This window comes from Danio aesculapii, chromosome 12 (genome assembly GCF_903798145.1).
Source record: "Danio aesculapii chromosome 12, fDanAes4.1, whole genome shotgun sequence".
Lineage (NCBI taxonomy): Eukaryota > Metazoa > Chordata > Actinopteri > Cypriniformes > Danionidae > Danio > Danio aesculapii.
In genome coordinates this window covers 4527592-4546757 of record NC_079446.1, presented here as the reverse complement: position 1 = coordinate 4546757, position 19166 = coordinate 4527592, and the positions used below count along the sequence as shown (strand labels likewise).

General features: G+C 33.2%; 1 protein-coding gene across 2 annotated transcripts; it reads left to right on the top strand.

The window, feature by feature from the left end:
* The first annotated feature begins 2340 nt into the window (after positions 1–2340).
* On the top strand, positions 2341–18386 carry prodh2 (proline dehydrogenase 2). 2 transcript variants are annotated; one of them, XM_056470060.1, is made up of 11 exons: positions 2342–2523; positions 3954–4216; positions 5072–5262; positions 6905–7031; positions 7701–7772; positions 8205–8285; positions 8355–8498; positions 10722–10888; positions 11733–11843; positions 12089–12177; positions 14880–18386. In XM_056470060.1, the coding sequence occupies exons 1-11, from the start codon at positions 2397–2399 to the stop codon at positions 15059–15061; spliced, it is 1554 nt and encodes a 517-aa protein (XP_056326035.1). In that variant the 5' UTR covers positions 2342–2396; the 3' UTR covers positions 15062–18386. The 2 variants fall into 2 exon arrangements, with proteins under 2 accessions (XP_056326036.1, XP_056326035.1); XM_056470061.1 differs by lacking the exon at positions 7701–7772 and having other exon boundaries at positions 2341–2523.
* Positions 18387–19166: the final 780 nt, after the last annotated feature.

Genomic DNA, 19166 nt, shown 5'->3' with positions numbered 1-19166 from the left:
CAAACTGCATTGTACATAAATCAGATGAACATTTTCATATTAGTCAATAATATTAATTAATTTAAAAAGAATTTAGTAGCAAAACTTTTTTTTTTTTTACACTTGAAAATATCGCTAAATATCTTTAATATCGTTTAATAATATTCTTTCATTTTCTTTTCGGCTTAGTCCCTTTATTAATCTGGGGCCACCACAGCGGAATGAACTGCCAATTTATCCAGCATATGTTTTATGCAGTGGATGCCCTTCCAGCTGCAACCCAGTACTGGGAAACACCCATACACTACGGACAATTTAGCCAACCCAATTCATGTTTTTTAGACTTGTGGGGGAAACCGAGCACCCGGAGGAAACCCACGCGAACACTGGGAGAACATGCAAACTCCACACAGAAATGCCAACTGACCCAACCAGGCTTGAACCAGAGACCTCCTTGCTGTGAGGTGATTGTGCTGCCCTTTGAAAATATTGTTTTGTGCAAATTTAATATTGAATTGCGACTAATGAGGGAAATAATATTGTAAAACAATTTGTCTAAACTTATTAGCTGGCCAGTTGTGGTCTCCTAAAGCAACAGTACTATGCTACTGAATAATGTACAATGTTTCAGAATAATAATTTAATTTCATTCAACATATTAAGCATTGGGGACATCACAGTTTTTGTTTTTTTACATGTAAAAAAAAAATTACTTCCCCAGTAATTAGTAACTTTTATAATATTATAATTCAGTTTCCCAGATACTATTTGTAAATGTAACTAGAAATGTAATACCTTTGTAAACATGCCCAAAACTAGTCTAATCTGATAGTAATCACATTTTTATGTGATAATTATGGGTGTCAATGTTACCATTTTACCTAATTTTTCATTTATATGTGTTACCTAACATTCTTCAATAAAAAAAATGTAAAAAAAAAAACAGCCATTGACTTCCATATTATGAAGAAAACATAATATGAAAGCAATTTTTCAATATATATTAATTTGTGTTCAATAGAAGAGAGAAACGGTTACATAGCATTTACATTGTAGACGCTTGAATAGCAGTGGGAAATCTGTGTTTTACAGCAGCTGTTCAAAAACAAGTTCTTCACCCATGTAAACATTTACTAAACACTGAAAAGCCATAGGATGACCCATTTAAAGCGAAGTGATCATTAAACACGATGAGGCTAATGGAACACAACGTGCTCAGACGTAAAGGTTTGTAAAATATTGCCACACATAAAATAATACAACATGTCCCCGAGAAAATTGTTAATGGCATAATCATTAATATCAATGTCAGAGTCGCAAATCTACCCCACATGAAAGAATAAAGTGAAGTGTATAATACTTTGTATATTGTAGTATTGGGCGTCACGGTGGCACAGTGGATAGCACGATTGCCTCACAGCAAGAAAGTCGCTGGTTTGAGCCCCGGCTGGGCCAGTTGGCATTTCAGTGTGGAGTTTGCATGTTCTCCCTGTGTTGGCGTGTATTTCCCCCACAGTCAAAAGACATGCGCTATAGGTGAATTGAATAAGCTAAATTGGCCATATAGTGTATGAATGAGTGTGTATGGGTGTTTCCCAGTACTGGGAAACATATGCCGGATAAGTTGGGGGTTCATTCTGCTGTGGTGACCCCTGATGAATATAGGGACTAAGCTGAAGGAGAATGAATGTATGAAAATAATACAACACGTCCCATTTATTACAGAGAAAATATTATTAATGGCATAATTAATATCAACATCAGAATCACTGTTAAAGTCGCATTTTTGCCAAATCTACCCCACATGAAGGAAAACTATAGTAACTTGTATTTTACTTTATATTTTGTAGTAATAACTCTTTGTTAACAAATTCTGCACCACACTAGTATTATATACTATAGTTTTACTACAGTAAACTGGTGTAGCTTAAAACATTTTATAGTATTGTGTCGTATTAGCAACTAGAGAATAGTTCATTACGATAGAATGCATTTTATGAAAGATTACTGTAGTATTTTTTGTGTGGTTAGACATTTTGTGTTCAAGTTTGGTGTTATTTTGTGTCTCTTGTTTGCGAGTATTATTGACTAATCAGGACAAAGTCTTTTCACATCAGTATCGGTGTCTTTCCCAAGATCCAAGGTCAGTCTGACATCTGCTTCATTCCCTCACTTATCAGTTTTCCTGCATTTATAAAAACTGTATCCTAAAAATCCTGCAGTTGTTGATTTAATGAATCGTCAGTTCTTTTAAAATCTGAATTAGCTTTGCTGTTGCTTTAGAGTGACTTTAAAATATAGTGTGATTCCAAATTTTGTCTAAAACTCATCTGGTGTTAAAAAAACAGTATTGATGCTGTTATATTTTAGAGAGAAGGAGGAGGAGGAGGAATCAAATCTCTCTCTATTCACCCTAAATGTCCCAAAGTTCAGACGTGTCAGTCATTAACCGGCAGACCCTCTCTGCCCCATTCATCTGCTATGTGTTTATCTGCACGCGTCCCACAGGAGCTGGATCTGCTGTGTGTCTGTCCGTTATTAAACGTGAGTGAAATCATTTACAAATTTTCATAAGCATGTCAGGTTTCTTTGGAAAAAATCTTTGCTTCACTTTTAATACTGAGAATTTGGGATATTTTTATTGTATTTCTTATCTTGATTTTTATGTTTTCCTTTTTATATAGCCATTTGTTGTGTCCAATTTTTTTTGATTATTAAAATATACTATGGAAGTCTGAGAAATGTCTACTCTGACTAAAAAAATTAAAAGTTAAAGGCAGTTGTGACTTTTTATGTCATAATTTTGACTTTCTTGCAATTGGAAGTGTCGCAATTCTGATGTTTTTCCTTTTTTAACAATTGCATGATATAAATAAGTATTTGGGGTGACACGTGGCTCAGTGGTTAACACTGTCACCTCACAGCAAGAAGGTTGCTGGTTTGAGCCCGGCTGGGCCAGTTGGCAATTCTGTGAGTTTGAGTTTGTGAGTCTGAGTTTGCATGTTCTCACCGTGTTGGCGTGGGTTTCCTCCTGGTGCTTCAGTTTCCCACACAGTCCAAACACATGCGCTATAGGTGAATTAACTAAATTGGCCATAGTGTATGTGTGTGAATGAGTGTGTATGGCTGTTTCCCAGTACTGGGTTGCAGCTGGAAGGGCATCCGCTGTGTAAAACATGCTGAATAAGTTGACGGTTCATTCTGCTGTGGCGACCCCTGATGAATAAAGAGACTAAGCCGAAGGAAAATAAATGAATGAATGAATGAATAAGTATTTGCATAATTAAAATTGCAAAAAATATATTACTCAGCAAATATCAGTGGCATTTAATTTGGCTTTCTCATTCTTTAAAGTGTCTTTCACCATGGTAAAAATGGTAAAAGTCTTATGATAAAAAAGTTTTCAAATTAAAATTCTGACTAAACTTCTAAAATAAAAAACATTTTAGCATTGTGCTTCATGCAGTAATATATTTATGTGTGTGTGTGTGTGTGTGTGTGCGTGCGTGCGTGCGTGCGTGTGATCAAAGACTATAGAATACACTTAAAGGGGTTTTTTTGGTATAATAAACTTGTACAAATATAAATGTGAGATATAAACTTAGAATTTGATGTAGTTATTTTTGATCATGAAGTTAAAAAATAATAAAAATATTGTTTTAAAAATATACTATTTCAGTTGACATTGGTTTTATTTCAAGCAACAATTTTTTATGGTTTTAGTTTTGCTTTTTAACTATAAAAATTACATTTACAGTTACATTTTTAAAAGCTGGACACTAATAAAGATCTTTTTCTGCATTTTATCCATATGTACGCTTACAGGTTTCACTCATACATTCCTCTGAACCACATCGCTTTGGTTTGTATGTGTGGCTAAAATAAATCTAATCACATGAGCTGTGCTGAATAAGCATCTTCAGATTAGATCAATGGTTCACCAGTTAAAGTTTGATAAAAACATCTTGTGTTAGACTTCATACCAGCAGTGGAGATGTGTTCTCTCCTCCGGCCTCCAGCGTTGAGTCGTCTCATATGTGTGCGGCTCAAAACCGTGGCTGCCTCGCAGTTCCCAGCAGCAAAGCGTAGTGGAGAGCTGAAAAACCCCTCACCAGCTGCGTATCTGCAATTCGAGGACCCTCAGGCGTTCAGGGTGAAGAGTCTGTGGGAGCTGATCCGGGCCCTCGGTGTCTTCAGGCTTTGCTCGTTCCCTGTGCTGGTCAACAACTGCGGGAAGGTGAGGAACAGTTAAAGGGGACCTATTATGCAAAAATCACTTTTATAAGGAGTTTAAACACAGTCATGTTGCAACAGTTTGTGAATATAAACAGTTTTTAATGGTAAAAATATATAAATATTTTTTTTTTAGATTCACACTTGATAAAAAGAGTCTGCAGAAACACTTTGATTGACATTCTCCCTATGTACGTGTCATCAGAGGGATAAAGCTCCGCCCACTAGTGACCATCTCTCCCTCATTAGCATACGTTAGTCTTGTTCTTGAATCTGCCACTATGCAGACACATAGGCATTTGTAGCCCCACCCTCTATTGAACAGAGCACAATCTTATTTGAATTTAATGCAACAGTCATCAAAATGGCACAGATAGTATCAAAAGCCTAAAATAAATAACTATTTAAATAAAATAAAACAAATATTTGTATTACATTGTTATTAAACAAAACTTAAATTAATCAAAAACTTAAATTAATCAAAAAGTTTTTGAAAAATAATAAATTCTTGGAGATGCAAGATGTACCCCAATTTTACATTTGGACACTTTATTTAACCCTAAATGAGTCTAGTAACATTTCAAACACAAACCTTAATAGATTATATGTATTATTTGTTATCAAACCTATGACCTGCAATGTGATTATTTTATTTACAATTTAAACACAATAAACTTTGCATGCCCCAGATTTTTAACAGATTTTAACATGATTATTTGTTCTCACATAATAGTCATAGAAATAGTCTCTACAGATTGGACTACATATGTTGTAGTAGTATTTAAATCACTTGATGTTTTTGGTCTACATTTAACATCTAAATGCACTAATGTCTGTTGTTGTTGTGTGGTGTGTGAAGCTGATGTCTTTCTCGAGGAGGGTTCTAGGAAAGCGATGTTTCTGCATGGTCCTCCGTCCGTCTGTTTACGCTCAGTTTGTTGCTGGAGAAACAGAAGGAGAGATCGCAGACTCCATGCAGAAGATGAGCTCTCTGGGCCTCCATCCAATGCTGGCAGTGCCCATCGAAGAGGACCTGGGGGAGAGCACCGGGTGAGAATCCAAACTGCTGATTTGTTATTATTAAAAGACTTGGAGGTGATTTACTATCACGTGTTTACATTTCTAACCCGAACCCTTATTTTTATGGCCATAATTGATTTTTTTAAATCCCCCAAAAAAGTTTATAAATGAACATTGTATTGTAAATTGTGACTAAAGTAATGTTCTAAATTATTTGATTATCTATCTTTCTTACAGTAAATTATTCTAATAATTAAAATAAAATATCTAATACATTTTATTTCTGTAAAATTATTAGATTGAAGTCTTCAACATAAATTAATAAACAATTTATGCAGTGTGTCTAAAGTTTAAAAGTCTAAAGTTTATGCAGAAAGACACACAATTGGATGATTTGAGTGGAATAAAAAGTTATATTGCTTGATCTTTTATGTACCACAAACCTTAAAAAACACTACCGTTATCATTTTGCTAGATTATGCAGACATTGAATGTGACTTCATCAGTGTAGCATAGGCCGCTAGGTTTTTTTTTTTCTCCAACAAATTAATGTCCACAAGGTGGCAATCCTTTGTATTCAGTTGTGTAAAAACTCTATGCCAGGGGTCCAGGAACCCGCTGGAGGGTACAACAAAGCATTTAGAGATCCCACCAAAACCCATTTTGAATAAATGTAAAATAAATAAGTAAATATTTCAATTGTTTATTTAATAAAATAAGAAAAAATAAATAAATGTGTATTAATATGAATAAAAAATTGCATAAAAAAATAAAATTGATAAAAGTGTAATACTTAATAATATATATATTTTTATACTTAATAATATAAAAATTATGACATAATAAAGATTTAGATAAATTCACAATTTTATTAAAATTAATAAATACAAATTAGATTATCAAATGCAAATAATTACAAATTACATTAAAATTAAAAATCTGAATGTATTAAAAAAATCACATTTTCCCAATAATATTATTGATCAGTTTTTAATATTAACTTTTATTAATCAAATATTTGATGCGCGATCGATAAGTAAAGAAAATAAAGAGGTATGCCAAAAGCGTATATGTCCATATATGTAAAACACATACAGTATATGTTCCATATATGTCAGTAAAATATATGTCTGGCACATAAATGTCATATAAACCACACACACACACACACACACACACACACACACACACACACACACACACACACACATATATATATATATATATATATATATATATATATATATATATATATATATATATATATATATATATAGGACATTTATGTGTTTTACATATATGGACATATTTGTTTCTCACATATATGAATCTGGCATAGATCCATATATGTTTCTGGCAAATATGGGACATATATGTGTTATATGTGTGTACATATATGCCAGAAACATATATGTCCCTTACATGTATAACACAGATATGTCGCATATATGTCAGAAACATATATGTCCCATGTATGCATTTAAATTTCACAGACATTTTTGCTTTTGAGTGCCCATTAATTTGAAACCCTTTAGTATAATGATTTTTTCCAAGACTCATTACTTGCTATTTCCTTATAATAACACATGCTTTGATTTTCTTTGCTCTTTTTGTACAATTTTCTTGTATCAGTTGCTGGGGTTGCAAAACATGCCAAACATTATATCCACAGGGAAAAGCGGTATGAAGATAACCTGTCGGCCATGCTGGAGTGTGTCCTCATGTCTCACAGTAATGGATGGAGTAACAATCCCATGATGCAGCTGAAGATCACAGCTCTAGTCAGCCCTGAACTGTGTGTGCGTTTCATGTTATACTAAATATATATATATATATATATATATATATATATATATATATATATATATATATATATATATATATATATATATATATATATATATATATATATATATATATATTTATTTATTTATTTATTTATTTAAAGATTAGAGTTCTCTCTGATATGCTACCAATCCGGAGTTTGGGATAATAATAATATTAAGCAGCGAGTATAATAAATATGTGTATTAAAATGATTTCTGAAGAACACGAAGGACTGGAGTAATGGATATAAAAGTTAATTAATTAATAATGAACAAATTAGATTTTAAAATCTATTCAGATAGAACAAATATAAACTGTAATATATTAAAATGTAACAATATTTCACAAAATTTTAGCTTTTGCAATGTTTTAGACAGAATAAATGCAGCAATTTAAATAATTATTACTTTTGAATAAATTTTGCACTGTTGGAACAGCTCTTTTTTCTCTTTTTAAAATGAATGCTGCGAGTTCATATATTGACATGTATGTCCATATATGTAAAACACTTATATGTCCCATATTTGTCAGAAACATATATGTCCCATATATGCCAAAAATATATATGTCCCCTGAATGTATAGAACATATATGTCCTATATATGAACTCGCAGCATTCATAAATATTTATTCTTGTTTAGGTTAAGCTTACCTCTCTGCTGAAAACAGAACTGTATGATCTGAACTTGCTTGTCAAAGCCATGGATGGAGAGGTAAAATATTATCTTTTATTTTCTATAAAAAACCTTGAGTGTGTGTCAGTCAGTACTTTTAAACGTAATCTGTATCTACAAGTATGTGTATTTACCACAAAACATGAGAGAGAACATGGTAAAGATTTCACTTTGTGGGAATCTAGCAAATGCCTGATTGGTGGATTTGCTGTAGAGCACCATGGGTAATGTAGTTTTTCAACTTTAAACAACTACGTTTAAAATTAGCACATCTGTCTTTAATGGTACATGGGTTATTTTTAAAATTAAGTTTGCTTATAGTGAAAATGAATGTTTTTTTTCTTCTGCAACTCTGAGATTTCTTACCTAGAGTTGAAAAAATTGACTACTTTTACATTTTGACTTTCTTGGACCTGGCAACCCTGCCTTAATTTTAAATATTCTTTAAATGGTGTTCTTTTTAACCAATAGGAAGTCTTGTTTCCTGGTCTGACTGAGAGTGAAAACACACACCTGCTATTTGGTCTTCGGAGGCTCAACAAAATCGGAGAAGTACTAAAATTAAATTGCATAAATTGGCAAAATGTTCAAAATGAATGTTAACGCTGTGAATGTTTTCAGGCGAGTGTTAATAAAGTGCGTGTCCTGGTGGATGCCGAGTACACATATATGAATCCTGCGCTGTCACTCATCACAATGGCCATGATGAAGAAATTCAATCAACAAAGCGCCTGGATCTGGAACACATACCAGTGCTATCTGAAGGTGAACAAAAACTACACCGCATTATTCAGTGGTGGGGGCATTAGAAACATACAGTGGAAATCAAACCTGTTTTTAAACAATCATGCATTTCGGGAATAATGTTTTCAGTTTAACATTTGAAGAAATAAAGACTCTTTTCAGCAGTGAGGTCATCATAGTTGGGTAAACAAATATATTTTTTACAATCCTGTTTGCTGAAATAATGAAGGAAAAACGCCATGTTGGTGTTATGGAGACTTTCAGAAAAAGGAAAAAAAAAATAGTGTGAGATATAGTGTCTGATGATGGGAGCCAGAGGAAAGAATAACGTCAAATTTACTCTCAGCCCCATAGATGCTGCATTAGAAACACCTTGCTTAAGCGGTCATTGGTTTTTTGTAATTTTATGCAAAGATGATATAATACATACATAAACGCATATACCTGTTCATAAGTTTTTTAAAAATCAAAATCCTAAAAACTTTAAAGGATTTAAGAATATGATGACTATTAAACGCGTCATAACAGTCTTGTGAAAAGGGTACATTAGTTTCTGTTATTGTTTTCTACTTAAAAAAGGCAGTTACTTTGGTTTCACATTTACAGCTCTCCCCCATGTTGAGAGAAACCACTCGGTAAAAAGCGATTAGTTGACTTTACTTACAAAAAGTGAGTAAACCTCTTAAAATTATTAAGTAAATGAATTGTTCATACTTATAAAATTAAGTCAAGTTAACAGTTCCAAGTTACAAATGGCTTACCTTTTTAAGTAAAGTAACTCATTTAGTAAAGTAACTAATTTTAACTCATTTTTACACTGCAAGAGTAAATGCAGATGAGTATGAAGTGTAAACAGGATAAATTACTGGATTTACTTACGATTACAGCCAATTTCAACATTTCCCCTCAATTTGGACTTTGATGTGAATATGAAGTTTATTAATTTAAGTTTGTTTTGAGTCTCCAGAGATGAGGTGCTGATCTTTTTGAAATTTAAAGAATGGCTGCTCTACTGCAGTTTTCACCAGTTTTGTGACTAGACGCCGTTTATAAATGTTAACTTTAGTGTTTAAACTACACCTTAACAAACTACACAACATAATTGGACAGCTAAACTATATAAAATATCACTCGCGTATTGTATGAAAGACCTACCTCAGTCAGTTGGCATGATGCCTGCTGTAGTGTCGTCAGAATGGGTCGTTAGTTAGTTGATGAAACAGGTCCAAATTCCAATAGTATTTGACACATTCACAGCTATACACAGTACGATATGCAGTGAAATGCAGGTTCACTGAAAGTGCTGGTTATTTTATCACGCGTTTCCAAATAGATATAGCTTGAGTTCACTTAATAAGTATTCGGTCGTTGTGCTACAGTGAGCAACCGTTACAGAAACAACTAAAAGTGGCGGCAAATTTGAATTTGCGCGACGTCATCAGGTGTACGCGCACACACAAATAGACATAACCGTCATGCAGGGGCGCCGCTAAGGGGGTATTAGTAAGTATTTGTTTGCAAGACAAGTTTAACAGTGTAGTAAAATAAACATTGCATATTTTACAGTGCATGTACTTTATTTAGCCTTCAAGTGCTAGACTATTATTAGACATTAATAACCTCACTTTTATCTCCACATGATTAACTCTCTTCAGTGGTGCTAAAACGCTTTGAATAAATGTATTCCGATTTTGTTTACCTATTTTTGCAGGAATAATTTGTAAATATTAATGTAAAAATTATATATTTATTGTAGGTCCTGCTTAAAAGTGAACATTTATTATCACCTGCATTAAAAGAGATTGAGTATCTCTTTAAATGACTAAAAACTGAGATGTAAACTCAGTACTTATTGCTGAATAGTGTTGAAATTTCATTCATCGTTTATCATGCTGTCCATTTAGTTTGAACTGCTGGGTTGTTCTCAACTAGATCTCAGACACGATTTTACATTTCCTTCATCCTGAAGTTTATTAATGTTTAATTGTTGGTGTATAAAGGCCTTACTGTCAAAAATAAGCATTTTATAATATTGTTACAAACAAGTAAACTCAGTCCAGATAAAACTGCAATGTAAAAAGTAACATATTGCATTACTTACTTTAAAAAGTAACCCAAGATTGTAATGGATTGCTTTTAAAAGTAACTTTCCCAACACTGTTAGAATGTCCTCTGATTTTAATTCTGTAAAACAAAATCTCATTGTGTGTGGCTATGGCTTCTATTGTATTTCTTCACCTACAGGAATCGAGAAATCTATTACTTGATGCCGTTCAGACGTCCATCAATCAGAGTTTTTGTTTCGGCGTTAAACTCGTAAGAGGAGCTTACATGGACAAAGAAAGAAAATTAGCTGAAAAAGAAGGACGGACAGATCCAATCCATGAATCATGGGAGCATACTAATGACAGGTGATTCTTTGATTTCAGATGACAAATAAATAAGAAACAAAAAGTGACTAAAATATTACTTTGCTTTACTAAAATATACTTTGAAATATACGCATTCTACTGAAATTGTTTTAGATTTTTGTATTTAAACGTGAAAAGTATTAACTTTAAATGCAATAATAGTAACACAAATAATGCTGGTTTCATTATACTAGAACTTTATTTCTTAAAAGCACTGCAGAAGTTGATTAAAATAATGTCAGATTTAAAATGCATTCAATTAAAGCAAAATTAGTTTTAGGTGCATTCAGCCGTACTATATTATTATTATTATATTATACAGTATAGAATTTGCAGTACACTAAAAAAGGCCACATTCAATACATTTTTCTGACATTGTCTTTTTATGTAATTTTTTTAGGACATGCTATGAAAGAATCCAATATGCATTTTCATTTTCTCCAACTCGGCAGGATTTACAGTTACAATTATTGATACAGAAAGACTGAAGAATGTTAAAAGAATGCTTGATCAATGTATTTGCACATACTCTAAACAAAACAAAACACTTAACAAAATAAAAAATACAACCCGGTCATCCAGACAGATATGCACAATAATATCATAGGTGTAAAAAGAAATTAAATAAAATACAAATAATAATAATTATAGTAAATAAATAATAAAAAAAACAGTATTCAAGATGAAACATAATTATAATTGCAGATGATTCCAGACTCTTTATTTTAAATTAGAGCTAAGTTTTAGAAGTTCCCCTTTATTGCGTGTCTGATTTTTTTCTAGTTTAACAAAATGAGAAATGTGAAGTCCATAATTTTTCATTCAAGTCTTGATTTGTTTGCAGTTATAACGGATGTCTAGAGCTCATGTTGAAGCTGATTGCAGAGAAACCGGAGCGCTACATGATGATTGTTGCCACTCACAATGAAGAATCGGTCAGACGGGCTGTGACGCAGTAAATATTTTCATTTTCATTTAATTTATTTAATTAATCACAAGTAAACAACAATTGTTGACCACTATGCTGAACAAAAAGACAGGGTACAAGGTAAAAGAGTATAAGAAGATACATTTAAAATAATGCATTATATTACATTACATTATTTTATTTTAGTAATTTAAAAAAATTTAATCTGTTGCATATTGTTCTAGTATAATCATTAGTATAAAGATGGGTGAGTTGTTATTTGTGTGTTTCAGTATGGTAGAGCTGGGACTTCACAGAGATGGAAACTCTGTGTGCTTTGGTCAGCTGTTGGGCATGTGTGACCACGTCTCTCTAACTCTAGGTAAGAAATCTCAGAGTTGCAGAAGTAAAAAAAACATCCATTTACACAAAAAGCAAACTTAATTTTAACAGTAAACCATGAACCAGACAAGACAGATGTGCTCATTTTAAACGGAATTGTTTAAAGGTGAAAAACTACATTTCCTATGGCGCTCTTCAGCCAATCCACCAATCAGAGTTGCAGCGAGTAAATCGCACTAACACTGTTTGTTTTTTTTAGCTCCACCCACTCCTAGGAAGCAATGTGATTGACATAATCACAACACTTTAAACATTTAAATACTTTAATACTTTAAACATCTAAAATCTAATGTTCTATAAATGTAATCAACTAATTTAAACAAATAGTTTTAGATGTCTCTGTCATTTTAATTTAATAAACTCGTTCACAAGGCATCATGGGATTGTGGTTCTTTTTTCATTAAAGGGATATTTTGGAAAAATGAAAATTATTGTCGTTATTCACTCACTCTTCCCTTGTCACAAACCTGTATAATTACTGTTTTTACAGTACTGTGATGGTTGAGTTTATAGTTGAGGTAGGGGTGGACATTTAAAAAAAATACTTTAATGGGTAATTTAATGAATTATATAAATAATTCTCGTTAATTCCAGCTGTAGCTGTATCCCTTTTAGCAACTAATAGTCTTAGATGTTTCCATAATTTTTTATTTAATTAAGTCATTCACAATGCATCATGGGAGTGTAGTTCTTTTCCTCATTAAAGTGATAGTTTGAAATAGTTGGCGCCATTTACTCACTCTTCCCTCTCACAAACCTGTTTGAGTTTCTTCTGTTTGAAATCAAAAGTAAATATTTAGAGAAATGTTGAATAGCTGTAACCATTGACTTCCTTAGTATTTGTTTTTCCTACTGTGGAAGTCAATGGTTTTCAACGTTTTTCGGAAACAACTTATTTTGTGTCCAACAGAAAAAAAAACCCTTGAAACCATGTGAGAGAGTAAATAGAGAGTAAACTTTCATTTTTGGGTGAACTATCCCTTTAAAGCTGCTAAGTTTACAGTTCTGCACCATCTTATCTTTTTCTGATTTTTATATATTTTTCAATTAAAATCTATAAGTTTGTATTTGATTCATCTTGATGCTGGTCAGTTTGGTTCATACCTTATGAATATCTAAGATAGACCTTTTAAAGTCAACATGAACCAGAAGCTGCAAGCATTTTTTTCGTATTGTGATGCAGTACCTACACTATCAGAAATAAAGGTACAAGAGCTGTCTCCAGGGCAGCACTTTTTCAAAAGGTACATATTTGTACCTGAAGAGTCCATAATGGTACCTCAAAGGTACTTTTTAGGTACATTTGGGCACTAATAAGCACCTTTTAGGTACCACACTCTCAGAAATAAAGGTACACATTGAACTGGGAAAAAACCTTCTCCGCCAAACTACTTTCATTGGATGTATGACCTGTTACAGTTCATTCAAGTTGAAAAAATTAGATATACAATCAAGGGCAAAACAGAGAAATTCTATACAGCTTGGCAACCGTTTCTGTTGTATTTAAAAAAATAGCTTTATATATCCCGTCTTGCATATTTAACCCTGTCTGTATGTCTTTTTTCTTTTTTTCCCCTCTTGCTTTTGAATGATACAAACTTATCTAAGAGTGTATTAGGGAAAGAAATTGCGTGATATTTTACATTTAACAGTAATGGCCTACTTGAGTGTCATTTGTTAATTTATTATTATGTATATGTATGTTTTCTTTTTTTCCCCCTTTTTTATGGTTTGGTTTGTTTGTTCCTTTTTTGTTGTTGTTGTTTACTTTATTTCCATCTCAATATGGTTCAGAGAGTAAGGAATGTGTTTAATTACCACTCAGTATTTTTCTCCTCAACATTTTGAAAATAATGTGTTGTTGTTTTTCTTTCTCTCATTTGTAGTACCTCTCTGATTAAGAATTGTTAATAAAAAGAGTTAAACTAGAAATAAAGGTACACGAGCTGTAACTGGGGTGGTACCTTTTCAAAAAGTACACATTTGTACTTGAAGGGTCCATATTGGTACCTTAAAAGTATATATTAGTACCTAAAAATTTTAAAAGGAACACTTTTGTACTTTTGAGGTACTAATATGTACCCTTGAGGTATTAATATGGATCTTTTATGTACAAATTTGTACCTTTTTAAAAGGTACCACCCCAGGGACAGCTTGCGTACCTTTATTTCTGAGAGTGCACTGTGGACTCTGGGTACAAATATGTATCTTTTAAAAAGGTACTGCCCCAGTGACAGCTCCTATCCCTTTATTTCTGAGAGTGTAGAGAAACAGAATATTCAATGAGAAAACAGTAGGTTTCTTGTTTTTATTTCACTGCGAGCTAATTGGATGTACTAAGGATCGGGAAAAAGCTTTCGGGAGAGTTATTTGCACATTTCTGTTGCAAAGGGCCGTGGTTAAGTATGTTACCCCATGCTCAATACCTCAAACAGACGTGATCTGAGAACTAAACAGGAAGTGCATTTTCAGATTTCAATTTTAGGGTTTTTTTTTACTCAGAGTCATGCACAGATGAATTGTTCACCACAAAACTAGCAATGTGAGCTAACAAAATCAATATTAGCTTTGATTTCATGTGTACTTTAAAATCTCCATGTTAAAAATGAATGGATAAAATACTTCTGTTACAACACGAATGCTGTATGTTCAGGGATAAATGTATTAATGTTGTCTTCTCAGCTCAGCATGGTTTCTCAGTGTACAAGTCAGTGCCGTACGGATCGGTGGACGACACGCTGCCGTATCTGGTGCGACGAGCTCAGGAGAACCGCACCGTCCTCCAGGGGATCCGGAAGGAGAGAGATCTGCTCAGACAGGAGCTCCATCGCAGACTTAAAGAAAAGATCAGCAGATCCACATAGAGAAACTGCGCTGGAAATCAATCTAAAGGGCAAGTGGAAAAAGACATTTAATACTTGAGCTTGAATGACCATGTATTGGAGACAGAACGATGTCCTGAATGTTCATTGGAAGATGGAATACAGTGCCTGCTAGTGGACATTCAATGGGATGATGGGATTATCACAAATTAACTTTTTTTTATGCACAGGTTATCAATACACATTAACAAATTTGTCCTTGTAAGTTATTAGTGCTGAGCAAAGATTAATCACAATTTATCCCAATCAAAATATAGTATGTTTTGACATTAGATATGCTTGTGTATTATATATATTTATTATGCATACGTAATACACACACATACATAAAACAAAACTATACAAAACTTTTTTGCTTAACTATTTAAATCTATATTATTTGTATCATTCATACATTTTCCTCCGGCTTAGTCCCTTATTCATCAGGGGTCACCACAGCGGAATGAACCGCCAACTATTCCAGCATAAGTTTTACACAGCGGATGCCCTTTCAGCCACAACCCAGTACTGGGAAGCACAGATACGCACTCGCATTCACACACACTCATACACTACAGCCTATTTAGTTCATTCTATTCACTATAGTGCATGTGTTTGGACTGTGGGGGAAACCGGAGGAAACCCACACCAACACGGGGAGGACATGCAAACTCCATGCAGAAAATGCCAACAGACCCAGCCGAGGCTTGAACCAGCGGAATTCTCGCTGTGAGGCGACAGCGCTACCCACTGCGCCACCGCATCGCCAATTTGTATCATATACATATATATTATGTACCTAAATATAAATAAACATTTTCTCAGATATGCACACATATTACACAGCACACACGCATATATTTTGTCAAAACATTGATTTTGGATGCGATTAATCACGATTAATCTTTGCCCTGCACTATAAATTAAACATTACAAATCAAAAAGTGTAATTTAAATTTAATAGAAAAAAAATAACCCAATATTCAATTTGTTCATATTTGACTCAAGTTTGGGTTAATTAAAAACACAGCATTTTTTTTTGGTGCATTTATAATATACTCACTTGGTCCTCAAAAACATTTACGCAAACATTTTAAGCAGTTTTCAATGATATTATTTAATATATAATAATAAGAAGAACCATTTTTTCATGAACTATAATGTTGTCACTTTAAGGCTTTATAGAAAAAAACATTTGTTGGCTCAAATATGGACAAACCTGACAGTTTTTGGTGTTAACAAATAAGCATCAGCTAAGATTAATGAATGATTTTATAGTTACTACAATCCCAAAAATGGCATGTGCTGTTAATTTGACTCATTTAAAATGAGCCTAATCAACACAATTATTAAGTTTTTTTGGAGACAGCCTAACTGATTTTATTCAGTCCACTTAAATTAAAAAAAAACTTATAAGTAGGGCCAGACGGAATCTGCGGACATTTTTTGTTATTTCTGCACAGAATTTTGTTAAAAATCTGTGGATTTATATGGAATGATTTTGGGAGGATCATAACAAAAACTTTAATGTATTAAAAACATTTATTTAATGTTTACAATGCAAATCCGATTAGATCCACTTTTTTTTATTTGGTAAACAAAAGCAAGTCCCTCATATAATATATCTCCTAAAAGACAACAGAACAGAAAATACTACTTTACAAACTGTATTGTAAATAAATCAGATGAACATTTTAATATTTGTCAATAATATTACTGAAATTGATAAAAAAACGGAATAAATATGTTTACACACATTTACACAAATCAATAAACAGAAACAATTATGGGCTAAAAATCTGCAGAATTCTGTGTGCGCAGATTCCGTGTGGGCCTATTTATAAGGTAACTTAATTCATTCATGTTATCTCAATACAAATTGATTCTGTGGCGTCTAGCATTTTTTACAGTATAATTGACTTTCGTTAAATTAGCTGATGTTAACAAATGAAATCTTACAGTAAAGTGTTAAAGAACAAAAGGTAGTAGTCACAGAATTTTCAATGCCACAGGCGTGATTAACATAAAAAATGTGCTTGCAGGGTTCCACACAGTTCCTCATGTTGCCCCAACACAAATCATTTAAGTTAACGTGTTAGTTTTTACAAATTTAAGTGGATTGAACACAAAACAAGTAAAAAAATCTCAAGAATTGTGTTGTTTCAGCTCACTATAAATGAGCAGCAATATATATATATATTTTTTTTGAGTGTATTACGTACTTGGTGCTGTGATTAATTAAAATTTTATGATAAAATAAACCCAGCAGTTTAAATTTTAATGAAAAAAAAAAGTATAGACCATTTTGAGGGATGTAAACAACAATATTACATTTAAAATTTCCATAGCTTCTTAGAGTCCAAAAAGTTCCACAAATTAATAAATTATGTTACAATAGCAGTTATAACATCAAGTTATGAATGAATCTCTTGTTACAGACATGAAATAGTTTGACAACAAGCAGGAAATGTTCATGGGCCAATGACATCAGCACATTGAAATGGTCTAGATCAGTGTTTCCCAACCCTGTTCCTGAAGGCACACCAACAGTACACATTTTCAACCTCTCCCTAATCAAACACACCTGAATCAACTTATCATAACATCAGAAGAGACTCCAACACCTGAAGTTAATGGGTCAGAAAAGGGAGACATCCAAAATATGTACTGTTGGTGTGCCTCCAGGAACAGGGTTGGGAAACACTGGTCTAGATAGCTGCTTTACATAGATGAACATGACTAAAATTAATAATATTAGACTTTATGGGACATTTCCACATATCACACTGGTAAAATACTAGTGGTTCTACAGGGTGGGCCGTTTTTATGGATACACCTTAATAAACGTATTGGGAATTTCACAAGAAAAAACAATAGTGTGCTTGGTTTTAATGTAACTTTATTCTTTGATGAGTTATTTACAAGCCCCCTCACATGTACTAGTGTGCCAAAAACAGGACGTTAATATCACCAACCATTCTCATTTTATTAATGTGTATCAATATAAATGGCTCACCCTGTAGAGTAAGATAATATTAATGTCACTGTTAGATGACCCATTGAAAAGCAGATTTATTAATAATGAACCTTTATTAATAATGATATTTGAGTATTGAAAATAACTGAGCACCAAATCAGCAAATTAGACTGAGTTCTGAAGGAGTGACTGAAGTAATGAAGCTGATAATTCTGCATTGCATCACAGGAATACATGACATTTTAAAATATATATCTAATCTGTGGTCATTATTTTGGAAGTGGCTTCAATTTGCGCCTCACAACTACAGTAGAAAATGAAAATAAAATCTATTCCACCAATGTTCCATCACGTGGAGTGTCTTTCTCAGCACTCTTTGTCTGTGCTTGTGTAGAGCTGTTTTTCTAACCTTATTTTAAACCCGCTCGTAGTCCGGCGCCAAATGGAAAAAGGAGGAAAGAGAAATGAATGGAGGTGGGAAAATGAGAGAGGGGGTCCGTGGTAATTATCACCTGCACTTTAATGACTGTTCCTCTAACACACCCACTGTCAACACCTGACCATGAGCAAATGTCATTCAAACCTGAAATCACCTCAGATGTTCAGAGCTGGTGGTTCAAATGGTTAAATATTGTGTCAGAAGAGATATTACTTTTGTTTCTCGTCATCACTGTCAGGTTAAATGTTTATCATTATGATTCGGAGGTGTAATACATATATTGTAAGAAAGTCATTGGTTGTTGTGGTTGCCTGACAAAGTGTTTTTCCCTCAATGTTAAAAATGAAGCATCTGCAAAAGCAATTGAACCTGCTAACTATTGCCCAAGTACTTGATCAGCAATGTTAAATTTAGAAGTATTTGACTTTATACATGCGGTATAGGTGAATTGAATAAACTAAATTGGCCGTAGTGTTTGTGTGTATGGGTGTTTCCCAGTACTGGGTTGCAGCTGGAAAGGCATCCACTGTGTACAACATAGTCTGGAAAAATTGGCGTTAATTCCACCGTGGTGACCCCTGATGAATAAAAAGTCGAAGGAAAATGAATGGTATGTAAGGAAAGTTTGCACTTTCTGGTTAGTGTAAAACTAATGTACCTAATGTGATACATCTATGCCCACATAGAAATCT